The 26,493-nt window shown below is 43.9% G+C and overlaps 2 protein-coding genes and 1 long non-coding RNA gene across 5 annotated transcripts; 1 reads left to right on the forward strand and 2 right to left on the reverse strand.

Moving 5' to 3' along the window:
- Positions 1 to 19,581: 19,581 nt before the first annotated feature.
- LOC126869145 (A-kinase anchor protein 9-like) lies at positions 19,582 to 21,311 on the reverse strand. 2 transcript variants are annotated; one of them, XM_050625327.1, is made up of 5 exons: positions 21,181 to 21,311; positions 20,987 to 21,112; positions 20,513 to 20,902; positions 20,194 to 20,396; positions 19,582 to 20,049 (listed from the first exon to the last, which is right to left on the reverse strand). In XM_050625327.1, the coding sequence occupies exons 1-5, from the start codon at positions 21,292 to 21,294 to the stop codon at positions 19,794 to 19,796; spliced, it is 1,089 nt and encodes a 362-aa protein (XP_050481284.1). In that variant the 5' UTR covers positions 21,295 to 21,311; the 3' UTR covers positions 19,582 to 19,793. The 2 variants fall into 2 exon arrangements, with proteins under 2 accessions (XP_050481284.1, XP_050481283.1); XM_050625326.1 differs by having other exon boundaries at positions 20,513 to 20,907; positions 20,971 to 21,112.
- Positions 20,403 to 22,564, forward strand: LOC126869162 (uncharacterized). The gene is made up of 2 exons (XR_007690832.1): positions 20,403 to 20,538; positions 21,104 to 22,564. It is a non-coding gene; the product is annotated as an uncharacterized LOC126869162 (long non-coding RNA).
- Positions 21,757 to 26,004, reverse strand: LOC126869152 (nucleoplasmin-like protein). Of its 2 annotated transcripts, none has more exons than XM_050625339.1 (5): positions 25,808 to 26,002; positions 25,434 to 25,549; positions 24,402 to 24,615; positions 23,897 to 23,973; positions 21,757 to 23,052 (listed from the first exon to the last, which is right to left on the reverse strand). In XM_050625339.1, exons 1-5 carry the CDS (start codon positions 25,827 to 25,829, stop codon positions 22,945 to 22,947), a joined length of 537 nt encoding a protein of 178 aa, XP_050481296.1. In that variant the 5' UTR covers positions 25,830 to 26,002; the 3' UTR covers positions 21,757 to 22,944. The 2 variants fall into 2 exon arrangements, with proteins under 2 accessions (XP_050481296.1, XP_050481297.1); XM_050625340.1 differs by lacking the exon at positions 21,757 to 23,052 and adding an exon at positions 23,281 to 23,601 and having other exon boundaries at positions 25,808 to 26,004.
- Between the last annotated feature and the right edge of the window lie 489 nt (positions 26,005 to 26,493).

The following is a 26,493-nucleotide window of genomic DNA, read 5'->3' on the forward strand; positions in this document are numbered from 1 at the left end:
TGTATGGTCGGTGCGCGAGATTCGAATTTCCGACGATCCGACTTTTCGGCAATTTTCGATCTAGGCAATTTCCTCGAAGACGTGCAAGCGAATCGAGCGACGATCTAAGTTATTTGGATCGCAGATGTTTGCCCGTGACGATAATCGGTTGCACTTTCGTTCGACGATCGAAACTATTGAAATTATATTCGCAGAAACCGTTTGGAAACGTTGCCTGCGCCAGTTTCTATCCTCGTTTGAGTAATAGATCGCTGCTGTCCGGCACGGCTACTGGTCGAAGCTCGTTCGCGAACGAGACGTCCCCGCTAAACGCTTTCTTATCGCTAGGCGACTGAAAAAGCGCATACGTCAAGGAACGTGACATTTAAACGCGCAACAGCTAATGAGGAATACTCGCGGCAAGACGGAAATGAGCTGCGAACGTATCTGCTCGATGGCCGCGAGCCGGCATTATGCGTGCTTTTATTCATTAAGGGACAATCGACCGGCGGACAATTGTTATAAAAACTTCAGCAGGCAACAGGGAAATTCAGGCTCGCGACGTTATTCAATGGCGCGTTATTTAGAAACGATCGTTCCTTCGTTTCTGACGACAGTCGTCACTGCGCGATTATAAAAAGCCTCGTGACATTTTCGTTTGAAACCCGAGCGCGATATCTGTTACCTAAATGTCAACCGTTCGTGGAGACGCGAGCAGAGTGAAAAATTAATTTCTAAAATTACACGTTGGTCGAACGTAATCGAAGAATGCGATCGCGCGACGCCACGTATCGTCAACGAGAGACAAAGAAGAGGGTAGAAACAGCCGGCAGCCGATACGAGGAGGAACGATAAAGTGGTCGAAGGCAAAAGACACGGCGTAATGTCCCGCAGAAAGCGAACATTGTGTCGCGTAGCGAAAGGGGTAATTCCGTAGTAGGAAGCCTTATTGGAAAAGAGCAGATAAGGGGGGTTGGCAGCGGGGAAGGGAGGTTTGGGTGGCGCGAGTAGGTGTGAATGGGCGTGCAAACGCGGCGTTGTCGGTGAACACACGAACGAGTGCGGCGGATGCACGCGTGTGTGGGTGGCGATGGGGGTGACGTCGGGAACGGGTGGCGAACAGGGGTGAGGCAGAGGGGTGAGCGGCAGCGTTGAACGGAAATTAAATATGCCTCACTCGATAAGTCAGAGTACCATAGGAGGGCTCCGTATCAACGCCGGGAGATGAGCTATTGTGCTATTTTCGAGCGAAATCTCGGCGAGGCCATCCCCTCGAGTTCTGTCTCTCTGTGTAAAACGCTTTTCGCTTATTCCGTCGCAGAAGCGAACGGATATCGGCATGGTCGCTGCCTCCAAACGGGCATTCGACGAATATTCTTTTATTTTTTCTCTGTATCCTCTTTTCTTTTTTTCTTTTCTTGTCGTTGTTGTTTTTTTTTCTCCTGTTTCCTTTTTGCCGAGTTTGTTTAGAGAAAAAGAGATCGAGGGATGGACGTACCGCGAATTTCCGGCAAGAAGGCGAGGATCGATATAGACTCGCGAGAATCTTTTTTCCTTTCGTGCTTCTGTCGATAGTTGTTATATCTTCCTTCTCCTCTTTGTTTTCTTTTCTTCCTTTTTTTTGTTTCTTATTCCCTTCCTCTCCTTTTTTTTTTTTTAATTTCAGTTTTAATTAACGAAGACGAAGGGGAAAGAATATCGGCGATTTATTGGACGATCGTTTTATTCGCACGAAATAACGAGAGGAAGAAAGAAGTTAATTTAACCGGACGGTAAAAGCCGGCGATGCGAGCGGAATAATTATATCAGATTTATTATCAAACTCGGTACAACCGCGCGAACCCTTAGATAATAGGCTTTTTACGACTCGGTCGCGCGAACTACCCGATTCGAAAGTTACGATACTGTAAAGCTCTCTTTACGAGGCCATTACCGGGAGCTGTTACTCATATTTTTTCCTCAAACGAGTCGAGAGACACTTCCAGCAATATCATCGCGGAATGACCGAAATTCCTGATTTAACCAGAATTAAATATTAATTCCACCTATTGTTTTTCCAGCGACGTAAAAAAAAAAAATACTTTCACCCTTCGTCTCTCTCTTCGGATACGATGGAATCTACGTCGCGAAAATAATTCGCGAAACAATGATACGAAAAAAGCTTATCGTTCTTAGGGATTGCTTTGTGTCCGATGGAACAGCAGTCTGTTCGGATCGCAACGGGCCTCCGAAACGAAGGAAACGACGCTCTCGAGAACGATTTCGCATAAACGACGTTGCCGCCACTACGACGAAATCGTTCGTGCACCGGCACACTTTCGAATATACACTTACGTCCACTGGAGCTGCAGAATCGATGCTCTCGAGAGATCATAACCGTGACTGGAGTGGCCATTCACGCTGAAAAACTTTCCTGAATGAATTCGTCCCGTGAAATGCCGGACAAAGCCTCGTTCCGACCGACATTTTCGTCTCGCGATGATTTTCCAAAATCTCTAGCCGCTGAAAGGAACTGGCATTCACGCTAGAAGGGGCATCGTGTTGTTGCTCGTTCTTGCGGCGGCGGTTAATGAAGTCATCGCTGAAAGGCGATGAAAAGATCGCCTGTCATAGCTATTCGATATACTCTGTGACGCTGTGTCGACTCTTTCTTCCCGAAGAACGAAATTTGGCGAACGAGTCGCCCGTTGGCAGACAGACTCGCAAGAATTTTTACCATAAGCGGCTTCTCGCATTGGTGTAACATATTCGTCAAAGAGCACGAGCGAAGAGGTTCGCTCGAAGGTACATCGATGATTCTCGAAGTACAAAAGATCTCGAAGTACAAAGGAAAGATTTGGCGTGTTGACGCTATTAATTTTCCCGATTTAGCCTGACAAAGCAATTAGTCTTCCCGAGAAAATCTGCTCGACGTTCGTAAAGAACCGTGTTCATAAAAATCCTTAGTCATCTCGCGTCTAAGTCCCCAGCTGTATTATGTAGAAAGGTTAACTCTTTGCGTATTTTCTCCAAACGTTTCGCAGAACAGCAACGCTATAAAAAAAATCTTCGAAATAGACTTGGGTAGCGCACCGAAGCGAAGCTAATCGGGATGGAAAAATCACCGGCCGAGCGAACCGTGGAACTTTTTCCCCTGGAAATATTACCGAAACATTACCCGAGGACGGTGGCCATAATGCGGTCATTAGGATCGAAGTCGTGACAGACACTCGATCGGGTCGAAGGCGACGGAAGGTCGAGGAAGCGAAAAATGAAACAGCCTCACGGGCCAGTGAGCCGGAGCTCTCTTTCTGGCCGTTTATAAATCCGACATAATGCGACCCGAACGAGATTATTTCACGATTTATCACCTCGGGTTCGCTGAATGCGTAGGGTGGTCTATTAGGTATCGGGAGGGTGGCCGGCAAGATGGCGGCCGAAGCTGGCGAACAATTGCGTTTCGGTCCGATGACAAATGACGCGGGAACCGTCTGCCGTCTCTCTGACTTACGACTTTTCCTTTGTTCGCGACTTGGAGCCGATACCACGAAACCGACTCAGGTGTTTTCTTCGGAGTTGAATTTTTCACGGGCCGTGATTCCAAACTCTCTAAATTCCTGTGGCGCCTCCGTTCTTTCGATCGATTTGCTCGAAATTTATGATAAATTTATTTTTAAGCAATATTCTTAATCTCTCCTCGAAATCTTAAGGTTCTTTTTCTCCACGCGAATGGAGACTTAACGATTTGTTGGCGGCGTTCTTCTACAAAATCCTGTGTATAACGATTCCGTTAACGGAACTCGACTCGTTTGCCCGTTCGTTTAATGCTCGATTGCCTCTGTTTCGTGAAAGCGACGATCGCGACGATACGAGTGGCAATAGCATCGATGAATAATCGATGAATCGTTAATTTCGATCGTACAAAATATTTTTCACGGCAACGATGATAAAGTCGGTTATCGTGGTTAATTATGGTTCCGCTTATAGTTACTTGGTTTCGAGCGAAACAACAATGACGAGATAATAAGCAGCAGTGTGGAACAATAGAGGAAATAGCGACCAACGTTTGTATTTTTCGTCCATCGTCTGTGCATTTTTAGTAGAAACTAGTGGACGAAGAACCGTGACGGTAAAATACCAGTTTGTTATAATCGTGAATTATGGGCATTCACAATATTTACATAGTCGAGCGAACGATCGAAACGTAATACTTCCGGCGATTGTAAACCGATTATCGAATCGATTAGAATGGCGGTATAACGAAAATAATTGGAATACAATCACTTAACCGCGAACGGAGGGTCAATGCTTCGGAACAATCGGGCCAGGCATTGACACTGATGATAATATGTCAATGGTCAAACGGACGCGTCTGAAAATCGTATATCGTCGTTCGCGTCATAATTAAGTCGAATGTTAAATGAAATTAATCGAAACGAAACTATCGGTTCGTTCCGTAAATATCGCGATATTTCTGGAATTTTCCTCGATCGTAGACGTAGCGTAAAGTTCGTTACTACGCGGATTACGTAGCGACGACTATCGTAGACGGAAGAAGATCAATTAGAAACACAGACGTAAATGTATACTCGTAACGTATAAAAATAAGCAGAAAAATAGAACGACGATGAGAAACAAAGACGATGAAGAGGTTAATAGGATATCGTCCGCCATAGTAGAAACGTAAAGGAGAATCGTGTTCGACCAACATCCCCGAAGTACGCTCCTAATCATGGTCGCGGAAAAAACCATCCCGAATCGAATTTGCCGTGGTTGTGTCGACAGTGGTCGCACGATCGCGCGGCAAGATGGACGAGCTCGCCTCGTTCTTGTACTTGCCTTCATCCCTCCGTTGAAACGAAGCAGCGATCGAGCGAACGAGCAGGAGGAACGAAGAAGGAACGAAGAAAGGCAGGACGAGGAGCAAAGGGGAGCAGAGAATGGGAGAACATTGGGAGGATAGAACAAACAGAGGGCGAAAAAACGACGATTACGAGGAAGATGGAAGGGGATAGACGATATCGTGTGGCGTTCGCTCGAAACGAGAGCTGCCAACGAGTGAACACGAGCCAGGTGCAAAGTGACTCTGGTAGAGTTCTCTGAAGACGGAGGAAGAGCGTTATCCCGCGAAGCTGGCCCGAGCAGGAAGGAGAGAGCGGCCAACAGAGTCCTCGTATGTCGGCCACGAGTTTCTCGGAACACAATCGCATATAATACATATGCAATAGTCCTGGCTGGAGTCCGCTGCCAGTCCGGCCGAGTCCTGAACGGGTGTCCAGAATAGACACCGAAGCTGGACATCGTTGGATCGTGCAACATGGCCGCCGTGAGGCGAGCCCCGCTCGATAATTGAAGGGCAGCCCCCCGAATCCCTTTCCACCTCCTTGTTCCGGCACCGTTCTCTTTTTGTTCGCCGTGCAACGCGTCGTTCTCTCTCTCTCTCTCTCTCTCTCTCTCGCTCGCTCGCTCGCTCGCTCGCTCTCTCGGTCCGCGATCGCTCGCTAACCGTACCGCAGAGTTATGAGTCGCGGGGATAATGTCGCTTGTTATTAAGACCCCTATCGACGTTTCCTAATCTACGGTTAGCCGGACCACCTTAGACATCGGGGGCTAATTAAGATCGTCGGACCTTGACGGGACGTTGCGCTCTAATTGAACTCACGGAATCCCTCGACGTTCCGTGAACTCGTCTTGGCGTTAAACCGGTCAGCTTAGAGCTTACTCCTATCCTATCGTTGGTCGTTTTTTTCTTCGAAATTGCTTATATAGTTGGGCGCAGGGGCGATATCTACCGTTGCTCTACGCGCTCGAGGATCGACGAAAAAGTGAAAGAAGGAGGGGGTTAGGCAACGACGGTCCCAACGAGACCCACTTAACAAACAACGCTTAGTCATCGATCGAATCTCGATGGTAATAGCGATTTTCTCGCGCACACGCCGCCTGCGAGAACGACGGGGGACGTCAGGAAACCCGGTCGGCTCGGTTATCTCCCGACTTATCGTCAGATACAATAATGGCCCGGGAAAATGTCCCCGACACACAATAATGGCCTGTTAAAAGACCCACTTTCTCTCTCCCTCCACGCGTGTACCTTGCGCTCTATCCACCGCTGCCTCCCTCCGGTTCTTCTTCTGCTCCTTCTTCGCATCCCTTGCAACCTCCGGAGCAGTGGCGTAGCTCGGCCGGTAGCCAAAGAAATTCGCGAAGCTTCGTGTTCGATTAACGGCGTGTGCCGTTTCACGGCCGTTTTCGAACACCGTCTACGTTCTTCTCGCGACACGATTTTTATTAAAGCGGTCGAGCTTTCATCTCGGGTAAAGTATACCGCGTGAAACGACGAGAAATTATCTACGGACCCGTCACGGTTGATACAAGAACAAGCGACTTTCCAAGGACCAGTCCGATACGTACGATTTTCCCACCGTACAAACATACATCTACAAAGCAGGCACTCGAATTTGTGTACCGAATGGATACGCCGCTGCAGATATTACGCGCGCGTGCGTACACACGCACAAAGCTCAGCGAGACGCAGTTACACGCGCGCCAGAGAGAAAGAGAGAGACGAAGAGGTGGGTAGAGCGAAGGGCTGCATCCTGTCGGGGGTTGATTCGTATTACTCGTGTTTGCCGAAGGGATTTTAGGCTTCCTCGAGCACGCTGGGGAAAAATAATTAAAAGCGTTTATCTTGCGTAATCCTGGCCACGGGCGGATGATGGGACGCACGAGCGAGGGTAGGTGCCCCACGCACCTGTGATTTCTCGACCAAGCATAACGGATCGTCGAGGAAATATCGTTCTCGACGGTGATTAAACACGAATCGCCCACCAGTAATCGCAATGGTACGTCGAGATGTTAGGAATTTCGTATTTCGACTCCTGGCGGTATCCGTCTTTTGGTTTCGTAATCGGAAAATAAGTAACAACAAGCGACGCGTTGTGGTGATTTCAAAAAATACGATGAATTTTTTATAATAACAAATACAAACGAAAAACGTTTCACGAAGAATCATTCTCAGCTGTGGATGATGAATTTTTGATGAAAAATTTGCGCGACTTTTCCGGCAGGCGTATCGTAAAATATTCGAGTTTTCGGGTTTTCAGGGCCAACGAGCGAAACAATCTTTACGCCGATGTCACGGAATAGTCATACACGAATTCGATCTAACGAATTTAGTTGAAATTCAGGGTCGAACGATTGCCCAAACACTTCCGTCGATGAATATTTATCAAATTTACCGATTGTTGTCTCGACACGGACCGACCGACCCATTCGTTCCTTCTTTAGCCGCGTAGCTGCAGCTATGCATATGCATGCGGAGTCGCGCGTTGATTTAGAAAACAATATCCACGTTATTTGTCCCTTGCCGTAGAATCTCAGTCGCGCATCAGACGGTTCACAGTTAAATAAATTCCTTCGCGTTGCATGCGATTTCCATCGATTCACCGATGGAATTAACATTGGAAATTTCCATTGTTCGAAGCATCTCGCTCCGTCGTTTCTTTTATTCCTCCTTTTTCCGTCTTTTTTCTTCTTCTAACCGAAACCCTCCTCCTTCTTCGTCGTCTCCTTCTCGTCTCCTTCTCGAATGCGTATAATTGTAGAAGGAAAAGAGGACTCGAAATTTCGGAGAAAATCGATACGAACGAAAACGAAGGTACGTATTTTCAGACAAACGTAAACTGTCTGACTATCAATGGATCATATCGCTCGATCGATTACGCAATTTTTATGGAATCGAATTGAAAGTTATCGATCGTATGTTACTCGGCGGAATCTATAATTTGTAAAATTCGTCCGACTCGACGGAAATTTAAGATCCGAGATCCGAAAAGCTCGCGATCGAGTAAGTTTACGCTACGTAGAGATTTAGGTGTCGATGCACGATCGCCGATATCGATCGGGAAGAACAAAACGTTCGTAAATCTCTTTCGTCGTAAAAATAAAAGGAAATTCGTAAGGCAAAATTGTTGCATATTCAGGCCGAGCTGGTTGGAAAAGGGGCCGGGACGTGTTACAAAATAAGGTCGTAAACGTCGACCAGGGCATTGAAAGGCCGAATCACGCGCACAATGTGGCACACGAGAACCGTTTTGCCGTCTAAAATTGCGACTCGATTCTTCTATTTTACGAGGGCCGCGGCAGAGCCAGCCGGCGCTTAATTGGGCAATTACTATTCCGAAAATTGACAGCGCAGTCAACCGCTATTTAACCAGTGGCGTGTGTCAAAGAAAGAGTAAACACGTCCCGTGACCAAACACACCGGACGGCGAAATGGTACACGAGCCGCCACGTTGCCTCTCTCTCGACTCTACAAATACAAATTTAACCCGCGGGCCCGCATTTTACGACCGAGACATAGTGCTCCAGCGAAATCTCTGTCTGGTCCTCTTCGTCGTCGTTCGCGTATCCTACATTCGGAGACAGCTCGTGCACGTATTTACGGTGTGCGAATCATGCTCGAAAGTATGGCCGAAGCACTTGCAAGCTCGTAGCGCTGTACCGGCTGAGCGGACAAAGCTGTGGCAACGTCTTTAAACCGAAACTTTTCCTCTTTTTTAGCGTCACTTAGCAAAGGCTATTTCCCGTGTGATCCGTTCCTGGATCCTTTCGATCGTTGCAGTAAATCTGTTCTTTTTTCTTTTCTTTTTTTTTTGGAGAATTAAATAAATAATCACAAACTTCAGTACTAGAATTTATAGAATCATAAAGCTCCCGCAAAACGATCGGCAAAATTATTAAATAATCTCCAGAGAATTGGCTAACCACTTGGACTTGTGACTAGCTCGTATCACTTTTTAATACGTAAAATAATTTACGAGCAGCAATAATCGTCGGATCGGATGATCGACGAAGATGTAGTATAAAGCGTTCGTGGAAGCGATCGAATTCGTGTTAAAACCGTCGACTGGATGAAAAGGTACGAATAATCGATAGAGAATGTCGTACGAGCTGAACATATCGCGGCTTGCGTATAATTAATTTTATTAATTTGTTATCGATCCCGACGTTAATGTCGGGCCCGTCGTAACGAGCGGCGAGAGCACGAACCGCCGTCGTTTAGATCGTAAATCCGAAACTGCGGCGATCGTTTCGGCCCGATGAAACGAAACTTATCGCAATTTCAACGTCCCCTCCATAACGGACGACTTTCACTTTGCGTTGCCATTGACTATGACTACTTAACGTCACGCACCGGGCTACCGTAGAAAAAGTCCGTGTTAAAAAGACGTTAAAAAGGCTGCGATTCTTATTGGAACGTGATCGAGTTGCCGAAGCTACAGCTCGTTTCGAATCGATTGGTAGCTCAAGGTCACCAGGGAACGATCCCCCACCACCTTCGTTTATCCTTTCTCCCACCAAATTCCCATAGAATCCTCGAATCTTTCGACGCCTCGTAACAGCACTACGACTCGCTACGTACAGATAGTGGCGAACTAATCGAAATCGATAGCGATAAAATGTTCTGTCGCTATAAATAAAATTTAGATATTCGAGCTTGCTGTCTCGTTATCGCTGCAAACCCGTGGATCGTTGATCGACAACGAATTACGTCTTGGACAACGTAAGCTTCGGTCTTACGTTGATAAATTAAGATTCCTCGTTGATAACCGGTGTGCCTCGTTGATAAAACGCTGGCGAAAGTTTGCTACGTTGCGCTACTTAACGCCTGAAGTATCGAAGTGGAGGAAAACTCGAAGCTTTTTTACTTGGAAAGTACAGTAAGATTACCATAGAGAAATTGCGAAGGAAAAAATAGTTAAACGCAAGCTTTATCAACAAGACCGGTGAATTGAACGCAAGGAACAGGATAAAGGGGTTGAGTGAACGAGATTGCCGGGGTTCATTGTTCCATTTAATTTCGTTGGCCCGGGGGAAGGGCTTAAAGTTTTGAAGCGTTAATCGGCAATTTCGCGGCCGGGAAAAATCTTGATGATGTTACGGTGAACTAATAACGTAAATACAGGTCGGATATATTCGAGGAAGGTAAAGTAAAGCCGCTTCAGCCTGGCGGACAGTTAATGGGACCACCCGTAGCCGTACTCTAATACCGCTACGATTAAATGCAGACAGGATATTAAACTACGCTCTATACATCGCGGTCATAACACATTTTGACAATGCATCGTCAAGGCAATAAAGTAAAATCGTAAACCTCTTGCAACGTGGTTATCCACGACTACGAGCTTGAAACGGTGTCGTATAAGTGACATGCGACGATCCGTAACGATCCAAACTTTACAAACGATTCTTTCGCCTGCGATCAACTACGTTTAACGCGCGGCAATTTCAAACGTTACCTCTTGTTCGTTTTTAAATTACCTTTCGACGTTCCTCGACATCTCGAAAATATACAGTGGAACCCCGCTTTTGTAGGAACTCGTCGAGGGACGAGAGTGGCCGTTGCCGTTGGCCGATACGTAAAATAGTAATTCGCGTCCGCATAAACGAATTCGACTAACTAAAACTTGGTACGAACGAATGGCGTTCCACCGTAATTCTAGCGAGGCGAAAAAGTAATTGCAAAAGCGTGCAGCTCTAGCGAATAGAAACCGAAGTGGAAATCGGACAGGATTGGAGCGTGCAACGGTACAAGGCGAACGGGGTCGTTCCGTTTCTCAGCGGTGCAACTGAAATTCGAGTCGGCAGATCTAATGGTGGCAAAGGCGAGTCATCACGTACCTACGACGGAGAACGGGCTCAGCCACCAGGGGCCACCGTTACAGGGACACGAAAAAGAGAATGGAAATCACGAACGGCAGAAAGAACTCGTGTCGTGTTACCGCGGGCATTAGCTAACGCGCGTGTCATCGCGCCGCGAATCGAGCCGTAGACACGCGAGAATTCGCGGAAAGAAATCGTTCCCTGCACCCGTCACACGGCTAACGAGCTCGCCACGATCGTTGGCTCGCTGCTCGCACGACCTCTCAAAACTCTTTCTACCTGATCGCTCGAAGCTTCCAATCGGCTACAAAGTGGAATTAAGTTCCATTTTATCGTATTCGATCTTCGTTTCGAAGGATTTTCGCTCTTCCTAGTATTACGTTGTCCGAAAAGTGTCTTTCTTCTACAGACGCGTGTTTTACAACGACGCATCTTTACACAAACGTGAAACCTGATCTGTCAAACGTTGTGATCTTTATCTCGATAGAACAAAATCGATCATACGTAATTCGATGAAATAATATACAACGGAAAATGTCGCGCATCCGTTATTTCCTTACAAAACGAAAGACGCCTTTCAGACGACCCGATACGTAGGGATTCGACGAATTTCGAATAATTGGAAATTTTTGGTTCGCACGGTGTTAAGTCCGGGAGAAGAAAAATGATATAAATAAATCTGCGCGGCGCTACGATTTATCTTTATTGTCGAGGTTATTCGATGTGTAAACAGAGAAAACTCGTGGATAAAATAAGGTAGAGAACATATTTAATAAGTGTAACCATAAGTAAGAATACAATTTGAGCTGGTCCAGATCCTCGCGCTACCCGTGTTACCCAATAACTGAAAACCCCGAAGCCAACGTCGCCTGTCTACTGTTTATGGTCTGTCTTCGTCGCAGTCTTTTGTCTATACGCTGTCGATGGCTAAAAAGACCAGATGAGGAGTTTTCTTAGAAGTGATGACCACTTCGACATTTATTAAGATTATTATCAGTCTGGAAGCTACACCGCACGGAGACGCCGCAACGGGCAGTCGTCGTTCGAGGCTGTCGAACTATCGCAAACATCGTAACAGCTTCGAAATTAGCAAAAGTATTTCCCGGCCAAACGCGAACGTTACATTTTACGGCGTCCGTACGAACGTTCTTGTACCTAATTCGTTTGCCAGAGAAAGATATACTCGCGTCGCTTTGCAATAATACGTAACACGGAGAACGAGTGTACGTTTAATAGAGCACGTTTAAAGATACGCAAAAGCGACATTGAATTGCGACGAGAGAGGAAAGAAAAAAAGGGAGCGACGAGGCAATTTATCAAGCCGCGAGTTAACACAATATCGCGTTAAGGAGGAGGAGAGAGCCAGGGAAACTCGGTTTCGAGATGGCTAGTCGTATTTTCGCGCCGGTTGATTCACGAGCCGCTTTAAAGCACTTTTCGTACATAAAGAGGGATATGCAAGACGTTTCGCGATACGACGGGGGTTCTTAAGATGAAATACCGTTATCAGGAAAAGCGCGGAGCCGTGCTCGCGGGGATGATCCGCGACCGCAAATCCGTTCGACGTAATTGTCTTTGGCGCTGACGAATACATTTCGCGGATAAACGGTCATACGATTCCATCGTGGTCGCGCGTTTTTCATTTTCGCAATATAACGGACGAGATCGAGCATAATAACGTCGCGATAGCTCCGCCGGGGGCAAGGTTCGAGGTTTCCCTCCTTTCGTTTCTCACAATTTGCATTTTCATACCGTTGGACGGGAGGAAACGCGCGTTGCAACCTTCTGTCGCTACGAAATCGGAGAAACAAAGTCTTGCCGGGTTATTAATTTACTATCGTCTCTCGTTTGACGATACGTGCGAAGATAAGACGTGAAAATTATCGAAGCGTAGCTTGGACGAGATCAACCGCTTTACCATACTCCCGTTTCGGATACCTTCGAACGTATGGAAACGTAGTATTCTGCGGATTGGTAACGTTTTTTACCACGAGTCGATCTAACGCAAGCGACACCTTCCACCGATGTACGTACAAATCCTACAGTCCAAGGGCTATTTACCTGGAGCCTTCCAAATCGCTTGCAAATATTTCCTCGAGACCAGTTCCACATCCGCTTCCCGATCGGCCTCCAGCCACTTTTCTGCCAACGGGACTAGAAGCCTAAAATTCGCTTGTCGTATACATCGTTGCTCGACTAGTCCAAACTTCTCTCACCTCGCTTCCAAATATCTCTACTCGCTCGCCGATCTACTTCGAACCACCGTTCCGCGAACGAAACGACCCAAAGAGCTAGGAATCTGACTGACGCGAATACCGCTCGATTACTCGAAGCTTTCCAACGTATTTCCAAAGATCCGCCGCGAGATCCACTCGTTTGCTGATCGGTCCGCGAGCAGTTTTTTTTCTTTTCTTTTTTAAAGAAACGTTCGAAAAAGCCGAGATCGAGTCGCCGGCGAGACAGGACTCGAAGTTTCGCGCGGATCCTGGAGATTCGCGTCGCGCCGCCGATGTGTAGGAACGCGGTGGTCGGCGCACCGCGACCGCCTTTTAATCTTGTTTCTTCGAGCGTCAGGCATTTTTCTGGGAACGGCCTCTTTCTCGCTCTCGAAAGAGAGAAGCGGCGAGAGCAGCCGGCCGGCCGTCTATTTTCGCCCCCGGAGACGACGATGCTGAACGTTTAAACGGCCCCGCGGTGACAAACGCCACGAACAGATAGGCCGGGACAGAACGGAGGCTCGCGCGATGCAACTCGAACGGATGCTTGTACCATTAACCGCAGACCGCAGATTGGGATAGATCCGAAGCCTAATGGAGTCGTACGCGGCGGCAGAACGGTGAAACAGCGTGGAAAAAAAAGAAGAGGAGAACGAAGAGATCTCGTATCTCGTGTCAAACAAATATCGTCGTTCCCACGACGCCTCGCGAACAGCGTACCATCTGTTTTGCTTCGGATCGTTCGCGGTCGCGCCCCTCTTCCGCTCTACGGTTAACGATTTACGCGTGTACCATCGGTGGTACACGTGTCATCGCGATTAGGTTTTCCAAACAGGTAGTAAATTCGCGGATGCTCGGTACGTAGAAAACGATTCGTAGCAACGAGATTCGTGTTTTTCCCGAGGCGAAACAAACATCGGCAAAGACTCGCTATCGTTCGAAGAAAGTTACTCGATGGATTTGCTGAACTCGAACGGATTTATTCTTGTAATTCTAAGTGGACGATCTTGCACGATGAATTCTTTCAAAGATTCGAGCGTGAAACGAAACTCGTACGACTTGAGATACAAAGACACGGCAGTCGGAACGAGCGGCTAAAATACGTACTACGTAAATCTTGCGAGTCTTCCTGTCGCTAAATCATACCGTCGTCGCGGCTTTTATGTTTTCGCCACCGTTTTTCGTCGATCGATCGATTAAGAAACAAACGAGCAAAGAGTATCGCTCGAGAGCCGGGAACAAACGAAAATCGAAAAGAAAGAACTCGTATCCATTCGATCCGGTGGATCGGATACGCGAAAGCCTAAACCACCGTCCCGTCCGATTATCCAAAAAGGAGAAAAGAAAGTAAAAAGAAACAAAACGCTAGGAAACACAATGAACATCTCATCACGAGGACAAAACCCGTCGCATAAATCGTCGAGAAGCGTAATTGAATTTCTTCTTGGCAGAGCCGGGGGACGCGTTCCCTCCCTGAAAAGGATTCCATTTTGAAGGATCTCGTAGTTACGGCACTGCACGCTTCCCTTCCCCGCTGCTGGCGTGTGGCATCTTCGTTGCTCTCGATGGCTAGCGAACGTTTTAACCCGTGCGCCGGTCTTTGCCGGGATATCATCTGGCGAAGGTGAGACGCAGCAGAGAAGCGCACCCGGTACGCTGGACTAATTGGCCGATAAATCAACCTCCGGCTTACCTTCTCTCCACCGTAGCTCCGCTGGACCTTTTAGACTCATAGGTGGACTTTCCGGACGCAAGGTATACACGCGCCCCGAGTCTAATTTTGAACGGCGGTGCTCCGAGCTCCGAGAAATTCACGATACATATACGACGTTTCCGACAGACCCTTTTCCGCGCCGCTGCCGAGCGTATTCTTTCAAACGCCACTCCTTTCTTCTTTCCACTTTCTTTTTCCCTCTCTGCTATTTTACAGCGCGATTCATCGTACGACAGTTCGTCGATCGATCAGCGGATCGACGATAGAATCTTTTCTGCGCGTTCGCACCGATTCGCTTTCGGCCTCTTTTGCGGAGATTCGCCGTACAGTTCGTCGATGGATCGTCGAATCGGAACTACGACTGGTGACTACGCGTCTCTTCGCAAAAGGCGAAAAGTACGGACGACGAGTCTCTTGGAAAGGAAACGACGATTCGTTGCTACTAATTACACGGCTTGAGAGCCAACGGCTCAGCGAATAGCTCGAACGCCACGGATTCGACTAATTAGGCGCGTCTTCGCGAACGCGGAAACGCGATACGCACGCACCTCTCAACTTTATCCTGTGGTTCGCGCGATCTCGAGCGAAGCTACGCATACGTTGGCGTACTTGATGCAGCGATCAAGTCTCGGACAGAACGAGGCGAGAGGTCGGTCCAAACGAGCACGACGGAGATATTTTATCAGCGAGGATCGAGATCACCGCCGATAGCCAAGCGACGAGGCGAGAGCCGACGCGATAAATTCTCGAACGCGACTGCCGCTCTGTCGGTCGATTCGTATTTTCTCGAAAGTCGCAGTGTCTTTCGTCGAGAACTCGCCGAGGGATTCGTCGTTCCTAGATCGTGCGCCTATGGTTTTTCGCTCGTTGCCGAAAGACTCCGAAAGTAATATGGAAACGAGAATTCGCGTGGCCGACCAGCGACTGAGAACCCAGCGCATCTCTGCGCCAGAAGCGATTTGCTCGCACATGGCGAGATTGCGAAGCAGAAGAGTGCCGTGTCGATGAAAAGTTGCGTCGTCGAGAGACGAACGGTCGCTATCGAGTTAGAATTATCGTAGAATTTTCTATTTAACGAATAAAAAGCTAATAAGACGCGAAATACGGACAGCAACGAGGAAAGACAAGAAATTACGTAATTATCGTTAATTCGAGCGAGAACCGCTCGACACCGTGCAGCGCGGCAGGCACTGGAAAGCAGGCAATCGGATTTCGATAAAATTGCAAACAGCAGGAAAAACGGTGGTCGATAGTGGAAGGTCCGAGGGAAGGAAGAAACGATTTAAAAAATGGAACGCGACCACCGGCCGGCGCGGGGTAAAGATTATCGTGGCGAGACGATCGGCACTCGGTGCTCCCGTAATTTGTGTTTTCGTTATTGCGTCCGATTCCTGTTCCCCGAAGGCACGAGAGAACAACGACGGTATCTGGTGTCGCGGAGCAGCCGAGAATGCGAGAAACCTCCGCCGCGTGTGGAACAGGTTCTTCGTTTTCCGGGGGCAGATCGGTGTTCGCTTGTTACCGCGAACAGAGAGAGAGAGAGAGAGGAGAACGGAGAAAAACGAAGAATTAAGAGGGAACGAGACTGCATAGGCGTACGTGTGTGCGCCCGGACACCACGTTAAAGGTACACGTGTGTACAGGTCGCACAAACACCAGCACGTACGCGCACTAATCGCATCGAGCGAACTTGTTGGAATTAATTGGTCCGGCCAATTAACGCTCACGGCCTGAAACGCGTCGAGGGCAATGAAGGCGCACGATTGGCCTGCTCCCCGCCATCCCCTTCGACGCTCGATATCCTTCGGCAGCGAGCCAGCTTCCTGCGAGGCCCCTAATTAATTTCGACTCGCGATCGTTCGCAGAAAATCGGACGGTACCGCGGCCACTCGGACACAGCAACGATCGGCGTCGCTTCGATCGATCGCTATCGGCTAGATCGCAAGATAGGTTTGTAGGAAACTGCTTCCGATCTTCTGCCACGTAGTTCCATAAACCGATCCTTCGAGTATACAGGCTGAGATTCGCGCAATTCGCGATGCGTTTCCAGTTATCAGTTAGTCCGGATTAGGTTTACAACTTTACGTTTACGCGGTCTTTCGTTCGGCGCGTACTTTTGTCAGCTTTGCAACTGGCAAATAGCGTGAGAGCGCTCGTTGAAATCGTTACGCCGCAACGATTCGTCTGACGCGATTAAGGCCTTTTTAAAAGCTCGGTCCTATGGAGACGAAACGATCGATCGACGCGTGAAAATTGTTTTTTTTTAAATATAGTGGAGAGGGGCAATCGTCGAGAAGGGAAAGAGACGCCACGGGACAGTAAACAGACCTGTTTCTCCCTTGCGCCGAAAGGAAAACGTTGCGTCCCGCGATAACTCGATTATTACGGAACATATTGATTCGTGTACGCTGCACGAGGCGGGCAGCAAAAAGCGAATTTGAATCGGCCGGTAAAACAATGAAATAACGATGTAATCTTCGACAATGGATGGCATAACCGGCCGGAGTCGCTCGTTGTCCGCTTGTTAACGATGAAATATTACGTATGTACGGCAGCTGTCATCTTACTTGTCCTTTGACGGCATATTTATACCGGTTTCACCCTGTTCCGCGGCGCCCGATCGCCGATAACGGATGCCCCACGCTAACGCATCTCGCCACCAAGACGCTTCTACGCTTCTGAATTCGTTACGCTATCACCTAGACTCTGGACGCGGTGAACGTGCCAATTCGCGGACTGTTTTACGCGTAGGAAATTCTCGTTCGACCAATCGAATGCTACCAAACGAATCATATTTTTCACGTTTCGCGGACGAACGATTTTAAGAGTGTCGAACGTTTCGAAAATATCTGTCGATCGTCGGAAACGTTGTGCCATTAGTCTATCGCGAAACGAAGGGAAATCTCTGCGAGCTATCTCTGAGAAGCTTGTAACTCTGCGTTTAAGCAGCTTTTTTTCCAACTACCCAAGTACCTGTATCGAGATACGTATTGCCTTTTAGCCGCCACGTAACGAACGACAGAACGTAGAAAACCGAACGTCAAAATGAACGTATCGCGTTTGTACGGTTACGTTTCGTCGGCGAAAAAAGAACGAAAATCGAGAGAACGAAAAACTTAGTCGTAACGAATAGTTTTTTCGATTTAGCCGACCGATTTATTCCACGACACGAGAGATACGGTATTCCGGTATGGGGGAAAAAATTGTTTAAATAATAGAGAGAATAAAAATGTGCAACACGCGCCGCGCCAGCTTGAAACGTTAAAAGCAGACTTTTCGCGAGACAACCGAGCCGGAAAGGCTTGAAACAATGTGGAAGCGGAGGGCTTGTCGATCGTGCGCGATTGATCGACGTGTATCGAAATCCTTCGTGGATCTAACAGACTGTCTTTCGCGGCACATTTATGCCGGGTTCGTACCGTGCATGACGTCCGATGAACGATAACCGGCGTACGCGCTAATACCCGCAATCAGAAACGGAACAGGATCGGGAATCGGTAATCAGGATCGACGTTCGCATTCTCCAAGAGGCCATTACTCAAAGATCTGACACACCGGGAAAAGAGGTGTCACGTGACGATTAAACACGCGTTACCGAATTCCTCGTTGATCTATCGTCGTTAATTATTACGTATTTATAAGGAAAAAAGACACACGCGAGTCTCTACGTTTCTATTTTCTATCGTACCTCGAGAAGCCAGAGGAAAAGAGTTTGTCGACGAATCGACGTTTCAAGGTCTGACGCTTTCGTCGAAATTGTAATTCACACTGAGATCTATGTATCCGACGATAAGGGACAGATTGATAATCCGCGAGTTGGCAATTGGAAATAAAACGCGAAAATGGAAATTCAAATGGTCGCGGACAAACTATCGAGGAAAAGGAAAGAAACGGGAGCGAAGAACTGTTACGGCAGTGTCGGGTTTTCGATCGAGCCACGATCACCGTGGAAAAACACGAAGTGAGAAGAAGAAATGGCGGATCCGTTTAACAAGGTGCTTCGCCTACCGGATAATACATAAGGGGTATTAAGGCCGCTACTCAATTGGGTATGAGCTCACCGAGAGGTGGACGTCTCAATTTTCTTCGCGACTTAATGACCGATCGTTAAAACCCGGCTTCGCCTCGAACCGGCTCCTCGCCGCACGAGAACCGACAAGATGAAACGAGACGAAGCTACCCGGTCCTCTCCTCTGCCTTCTTACCCACACCCTCGTATACACACCGGCAATTCTCGTCGTTCTAACGTAATCACTGGCTTTCTGTCGTAACGACGTTTATAAGTATCGAGACCCTGCCGATTTCTCGTCACGACTTTACTTTTCTCGTTATCGACGAGTGCCGCGAATATCGTGACAGTAGCTATCGCGTTTTAATTCCTTTAAATAATATCGAATATTATTCCCCTTATCCCTTTTTATTTATTCTATATCGGTATATTTTATTTGTCCCAGTAAGAAGAATTTTTATCCCTAGAAATCGCCTCTCTTTAACGATTCGGATTATGTATCGTCGTTTCGAAATAAAACGTTGCGCGATATTCCGCGTCGTAAATTTTTAATACTCAGGTGGCGCTGCATATTGTATCTCGAAGGTTATTGCGATCAAGAATTCGAATATCGTATTACGAATTTACGAGATCAGCTAATTTCATGATTCTTAAGCTTGGCTTTCATTGCCCGTATTGGCTATAGAATTATCCGTAAACGATTTACCGTGCCAAGTAATTACTACCTCGCATTTGCATCGATCGATGTTCACCATTGATTTCGTTCGATTTATCCGTTCCGTGTACGTACAGATTACACGAATTAATTTACTTACCAGAAAAGGAAGATTTAGAACGTTATTTCGATGCGGCAGTTTTTCTCGAACCGGAAGTTTCGTGTCGTCTTTTTGCCGCAGCATTTTCGTCTTCCAAGGTCGTTGAAATTATTTTTATCGCAAAATTACACAGTCGACTAAGACACAACGACTTTAACGCGGTACCGAGCAAATAAAACTGATTGTTTCATACCGAACTCGCCCTCTGGTGGAACAACGTTTAAACAGTTTACTTTCACGCCACTTAATCTACAGTTGATACATCGCATTTTATATTCTACAGTCGATATGTTTTCAACGAAAAAGAAAATAAATATAAAAAAGATAATTATAACATTTACATTTTTACAACAACATCCTAGATTCGTAGTCCTAAGTATTCGTTACGGCATGCCGTACATTCATTCGACCAAAAGCTATGCCCAAATATTCGCCGACGAGCTTGGTTGTGCTTTCGCTAGTCGAATTTCTGGTGCGCTGCGCGCACGTTCCGTTCGAAATTTCCGTGTTTCTTCAGTTTGAATTTCTTGTACCGCAGCAGCCGCGTACTTTTTTATACTATCCGATCGAAATTTCGACACTAATTTCGCATCTCCAGAGTAATCAACGGGATTTTCGGTATTCGACGACTTAGCAAGAGACAAAGTTTTGTCGACTTCCTTTTCATATAAACTAGGGGAAAATAAATACGTCCGATCAATTTTCGGGGTAAAGAAGAGTAGGATGCAAGAAGGAAAACATTAAAAAAAGATAGCAAAATGTATTTTAAAAAAGCAGGTAATATACTGACATCTATTACGAAACGTATGATCTTACTGAAACGGTAGCCATTTTGTAAATTCTTTGCTACGTCTTTTTTTATTTTGCGTTGCTAGTTTGGCAATAATTTTTGCGTCTACGTTCACTGACTTCGTCTTTTGCATACAGTTATTTAATCTTTCGATGTTTAACGTCAATTGCTGTATTTGCACTCTGAGCGTCGCATTTTCGTGAACTAGCCGAGCGTTTCGTTGCACCACCTGAGGGCTCACGCGACAAACAATGATTTCTTTTTATATTAAAAAAAGAAAATAAAAAATAAAACATTATACAATTGAGAAATGGTTAGGATCAATTGCATTTTTATGAAAGTCACCTGCAAAAATTTTGCTTTGCTCAAAGGTAAAGGGTCTTGAAATTTTTCGGAGACGATTATATTGAGTTCTTCTCTTGCTTCGTCTAATTTCTCCATCATATCCGACATTACTCCTAGATGCTCCTTCAATAATTGATCAAATTTCTCCCTCAACGAATCCTTAGCATATTTCATTCGCAAAAACTTTATACACAAATTGTACGTTGTCTCCACTTTTTCGTTTAATTCTTCTCGCAGCGATTTATTCTCATCTTCCAAACATTCTCGTACTACTTCTAATTCTTTTCTTCGTTGAGATAATTTCGAGGCACCACATCGTACTTTTTGTCGTTGCCTTTCACTGTCAAAGAAATCCTTTTCTCTCTGATAGAGGAATCTTTCATCGTCCAACTGCTCTGAAATTAAGTCGATACATTTAAGAATCGCGATGAACTCGAATCAAGTTTCCAAAGTCTTACGTTTCAGGTTCCTCACGTATCTTTGTTGTTTCTTCAATTCAGCCGATAGTCGACCATTATCTCTTTGCATATTTTGCAACTGAACATCCTTTAATTGTATTATGTTTTCTAATGATATAACTGTTTCCTTCAGGTCTGCCACCTTTCAAATATACATATATTAGGACCACTGATTAAATATCCATATAAAACGACTCGTATTCAACGTACTTGTTGATATAAACTTGTTAATTTCTCGCTGGCTACTTGACATTGTCTACTTGAGTGAAAAATCTTCGCGTCTGTACTCCTATTCAAGCCGTTTTTACAACTAATATTCTGCATATCATAATAGCGAATATTACGTGCTAGCGATCAGCGGTGAAATTTTCTTGACCTTCAACTACATCACATCAAAATGTTTCGTATTGTTAATTTCATTGATGATGTTTCACTTACCTTAGTATGTCAAAAAATTTAGTTATATAGTAATCTATAAAATTTTTAGGTTCTGTTCGTTTGTAAACAGTCACAGGACTCTCCTAATAAGATAAGCTGATGTACCTCTTATAAATTAAAAATCATTAACATGATGCTTGTATTTATTTCATCGAGAATTTTATAAACAGGCAATTTTTGTTCTTCACATAATGGCGAAAAATCATTTTCACTAAATAATTATTATATATCTTTGATTGTATTAACAAATGACAAACGCTTGGATGTCATAAAACTCCGCAAACTACGAATACATTATTTTTCTTGTACAATTAGGAAAGGCGTCTAAATAAAGATTACATCGTGCAATACTGATTAAAAGTTGTGAAATTTTTTATTGTATCGTATATGTACAAAATAGGTGTACAGACTACTTATCAATCGTATGGGCGTGTCCTATGCACGCATTACATATGCTTTTATCGCATATGACACTGATGTAAGAGCATCACATTGTGTAGTACACCTGTGTAATCCCCTCTTCTGTTATCTTTCATCAAATGGAATGAATATCGAGATGACTCGTAACTATGTTTCTTTTTTAAAATCCTGATCTCATTTTTTTTTTTTTTTATCCTCTTTACAATCATTAATAACATTCTAGCATAAGGGTTCTGTGACTATTACCCTTTCCCCATCTTGTACACACGAAAATAATAAATTACACTGGAACGTTATCTTCGAAATTTGTTTCTGTTTTCCCTTAAGGAGCATAGTAATTCATCTTTTTTTTTTCTTTTTCTGCGAATCGCGTTTACATTACTACGTTAGAATAGTGTATCTTCGCATCATTGGAAGTATCGATGTGTGAACACGGCATCGGAGAAGACAAAAAGGAAACAATACGAATACACCTCACTGTGGGTCCGTCCGTGCTTTCCACTAATTTTATTAACAACAACTGGGCCAAATATGTTTATTTTTTCCACATTTGCTTTTAAAAATTCACATTTGTTTTTACATCGCATTACACTTTTTTTTTTTTTTTTTTTTTTTTTTTTAAGTAATTTTCATCACAATTTGGTCTTTTCTTTCTTTTCTTTAGCAGCCCCGTAACAAAACAAAGCAAGTTAACACATACAATTGGCTCTCAGAAGAATGCCCTTTGAACTTTCAACTCCATAAAATTTTGTCAAAAAAATAATTTTTGATTCGCATTCTTAATATCCCGTAGAGTTTGTTTAATACGGGTCATTCCTCTAAGGCATTTTGGGAAAAATATTATTAAAATAAATTCCACTTTCTGTTCGTAACAGACATATGACATAATTAAAATTTTTATACATCAAAGAAATGCGACATTATTCTTCGTACATAGCGTAATATTTTATAATAGTTTTCATTGGTCCAGTTGTGTTGTAGAAACGTGGAAGGCAACGTTGTCGTCTGATAATCTGGTGAAACGATACTAGATTCGCACAAATGCGGATGATATTGATGGACTTACGCTTAGCCTAACTTAAAAGTTTGTTGTTTCCATAGTAATAAGGCTCATGCTTATTTTTTCTTGTTCTTATTAGCTTGATTTTTGTATTTGGCTGCAGTTGATAATTTGGCATTCTTCTTCTTGGGTTCATCTTCATCGTCTTCCTCATCTTCTGGCTCCTAACATGTTAAAGTAACAAATAGAATATAACTGTGCAAATATTTCGCAAAGTTTCAAGTACTAGTGTTACATTAAAATGGAAACCTAGATGCGAAATTTTGTTTTATAAGAGATTGTATTGTTTACTGACATTCTAATGCATTTCCTGTTCCTATAACACTAAAACTATAATCTGAACACAAAAAATGGAAAAAGGAGGAAACATGATAAGTAAGGAATAAAAGCAACTATTTTAAAATGGGATGATTTATTATGGAAAAAAAGAAAAGACACATGGAATGAAAATACAAACGCAGAAAGTTATATCCACGACTTTCATTTATTCCTCAATCTTCAGTGCCCTCCCGCCCTCCCCCCGCACCCCCGGGGAAATTTTAAGTCATATAATGGGATTTTAAAATACTCTTGGTAAAACTTGTTTTTCGGGGATGATTGAATAGCAGCATTTTAATATTAGGACTCTATTTGTCTACAGCTTCATCCATCTTGGCACGCTTCGTGCCATTTTTTTTACCCTCTGCAGAATGCTTTCTTTTCTTTTGCGGTGCCTGAAATTTGTATTCCTAATATATAGAAAATGAAATACTATCACCTCTGGTAATATACATAATAAAAGCATAACAAAGACTGCTAATATCAAGTTGATCTATTTATATATAATTGTTTCAGTCGAAAATATTCCGCATTTTCCATATATCAATTCTCAAAAAGATCTTATGCAAGCCTAATTAGAATGTCAGTTATTAATACAATCTTTTCTTTAATTGTAATTTTTTCAACAACTTTTAATATGTACATATTATCTATATCATTACTCTAGATTAATCATTATAATTTCTATACCTTATCATCATCATCATCATCGATGTTCTCTTCTTCCATTTCATCATCCATATCATCAAACTCCTCCATGTGTGTACCTGAAAAATCCGAATTAATATTGTATGGTTTATTTCAACATCTTCAATTTCATATGCATTTTCTAAGAAAACAAACAAAACGTTCTTGTTCGTTCGAAACAAAACAAACATAACTAGATAAAAGAGCTCTGAAATATGTATTTCCATAAATTTAACGTTTGACGATATTGTTCAAATACTTTTGCAGTTCGAGTTTCCATCTAAATTTGCTATATTGTTATTATCACAACTGTTAAAAGGCGTCCAGTTGCAATTATCGCCCTTCTCTATGTAATGTTTAAATTTAATACAATTGATTACTCGAAAAAAGGGTATCAATATCTTAACATGCATTTTATTAGAAACTTAATTATACAAATAAGATGTTAAAGTTTTGCTATAAAAAGTATCCTAAATTCGATATAGCAATACACAATATTCGTTCTTACCAAGTAGATTATGTCCTACTATGTGAACAGGACCACTTCCTTTAACCAAAGTAAATGTGACTGGAGGGTCAGGAAAACTGAGATCCAGAATAATCTGTGCAGTTTTTCCCATCTCCAGTAGAGCAATCGGTGTTTTGATGGGTCCTTTTAAGCCCATTGCTTCAACTTGTAATACATTAAGTTCACCAGGTTTAGCCTCTGGGCCTAGAAGAGCCTATAAAATACATTAAAAAAGTACATATACATACATATGCATGTATATAGAAATAACAGTGTTTCATGTAAGGCAATGACAACAAGAACCACAATTGTGTATAATTATTACACAAATTTATGAAAGGAGTCCCATTTATGTAGAAATAAAATCTTTATCCTAATCAATTGTAAAATATGACTGCTACAAACAGTTATGAACACTTCTATAAAAAAAGAAGCTTGGCAAACATTCTTGATTTACATACGTTTATAAACGTTGGATTGTTTATCTATAATTAGCGAATATTTTTACATTAAAATATATGTAAATAATACACATTCACGGGACAAACATCAAGATCACAAATCTTCATTGCTTTCATTTCTCGAAAATTCGGAAACAAAAAGAGAGTTCTAGCGCGTGAAAACAAAGAATGGAGGCTATAATAAAGAGCAGCATTTTAATTTCCTATTACGATTAAAAATTCGCGCGCAAACCTAACAAGAAGTGATGAAAGCGCTCGAAAAATCGTGATTGCTAGTGACGCCAAATATTGGTCATATATTTTTGCACGGTTAATAGACACATATACGAAATATTGGCGAGTTCGTAAAAATACAGCAACTTTGTATGGAAATAAATCAGAGATATACATCGCAAATCGAATAAAAGGGCGATTCTCGATGAAATCGCGCGTTAATGAAAATCCGTTACTCTTAACCGAACATGAAAACCAAACGGAACGTATATAATGTATCAAGCAGCAATAAAAAAAAAGAAAAAGAAAAAATATAACGCAAATTTCCAGTGAATTTCTATCGATATTTTTTACTTACCATTTTTATGATCAGCTTCTGATCGGCACCGAAATGTTGGTTTGTTCCGTCTGAGTCGTCGTTTTTATGCTCTGGATCCCATACCTCGCTAGAATTCAGTCCTTCGAGGGTAATTCCTGAACACAGAAATCACAAGAGTACGCACACGGAATATCGTAAATGCTTGCCGTTGTACCATAGTTTGATAAAAAAAAATCAAGTTCGTTAGCTCTTTAGGGGACAATGGGGTCTCCTCGTCACAATGGCCGAAAACCAGCCGGCGTCTCGACCATAATACCGCTCGCGTCGAATGGCCAATGACGACGAAAGTAATAGCGTGCTCCACAAAATAAAGGAGCCACAACGTTCCCGATAACACAGCTTCTAATATTTACCATAAAGATACTCTTCTGCCATGACGATCGACTTGATATTAAAGGATTCTCGCTAGTGGAAGTATAGAAGCAACCCGTTGGAGTGTGCGTGCCGAACGAGAGTAGAGAAGCCAAAGACGCCGCGCGCACAACGTTCGCTGCGCGAAGAACAGTGGTCGCACGTGCTAGACGAACGCGTAGCAAATGAGTTTCACGTACTCAGCCTTGCGCGCCTAGAATACGTTCTTCTCTTTGATTGGTCGATGTACTTTCAACTATCATCAACAGCGTTGCCATCTAATATCACGAACAACACTGAAGACTTTTCGACGGGTATTATTTACCCCCCCCCCCCTCCGCGAATATTCTGCCGGTTATGAAAGAAATGAATCGAATGAAAAATATAACTGTCCAAGTTCACTCTTTTTATCATTATTCTTGGCCGATAAATGTAAGAATCTCACGCAAGATAACAAAAAATTAAACGTATAAATTATTCCTAAACAGAAGGTTATATATATAAGTACATACTGATATATGTTAATCCCTATTCGATGTAAACATGGAAGATTTAATTATTGAATTTTTAGTAAAATATTACTTCTCCTTCAAAATAGTGGAATATATTATGTGATTACTTTCAATCCTTTTTCCCTAAGAAAATAATAAAGAAATTTAGTATTACATATTTACGAATATATATTTTT

The sequence above is a fragment of the Bombus huntii genome, chromosome 9 (genome assembly GCF_024542735.1).
Source record: "Bombus huntii isolate Logan2020A chromosome 9, iyBomHunt1.1, whole genome shotgun sequence".
NCBI classification, from domain to species: domain Eukaryota; kingdom Metazoa; phylum Arthropoda; class Insecta; order Hymenoptera; family Apidae; genus Bombus; species Bombus huntii.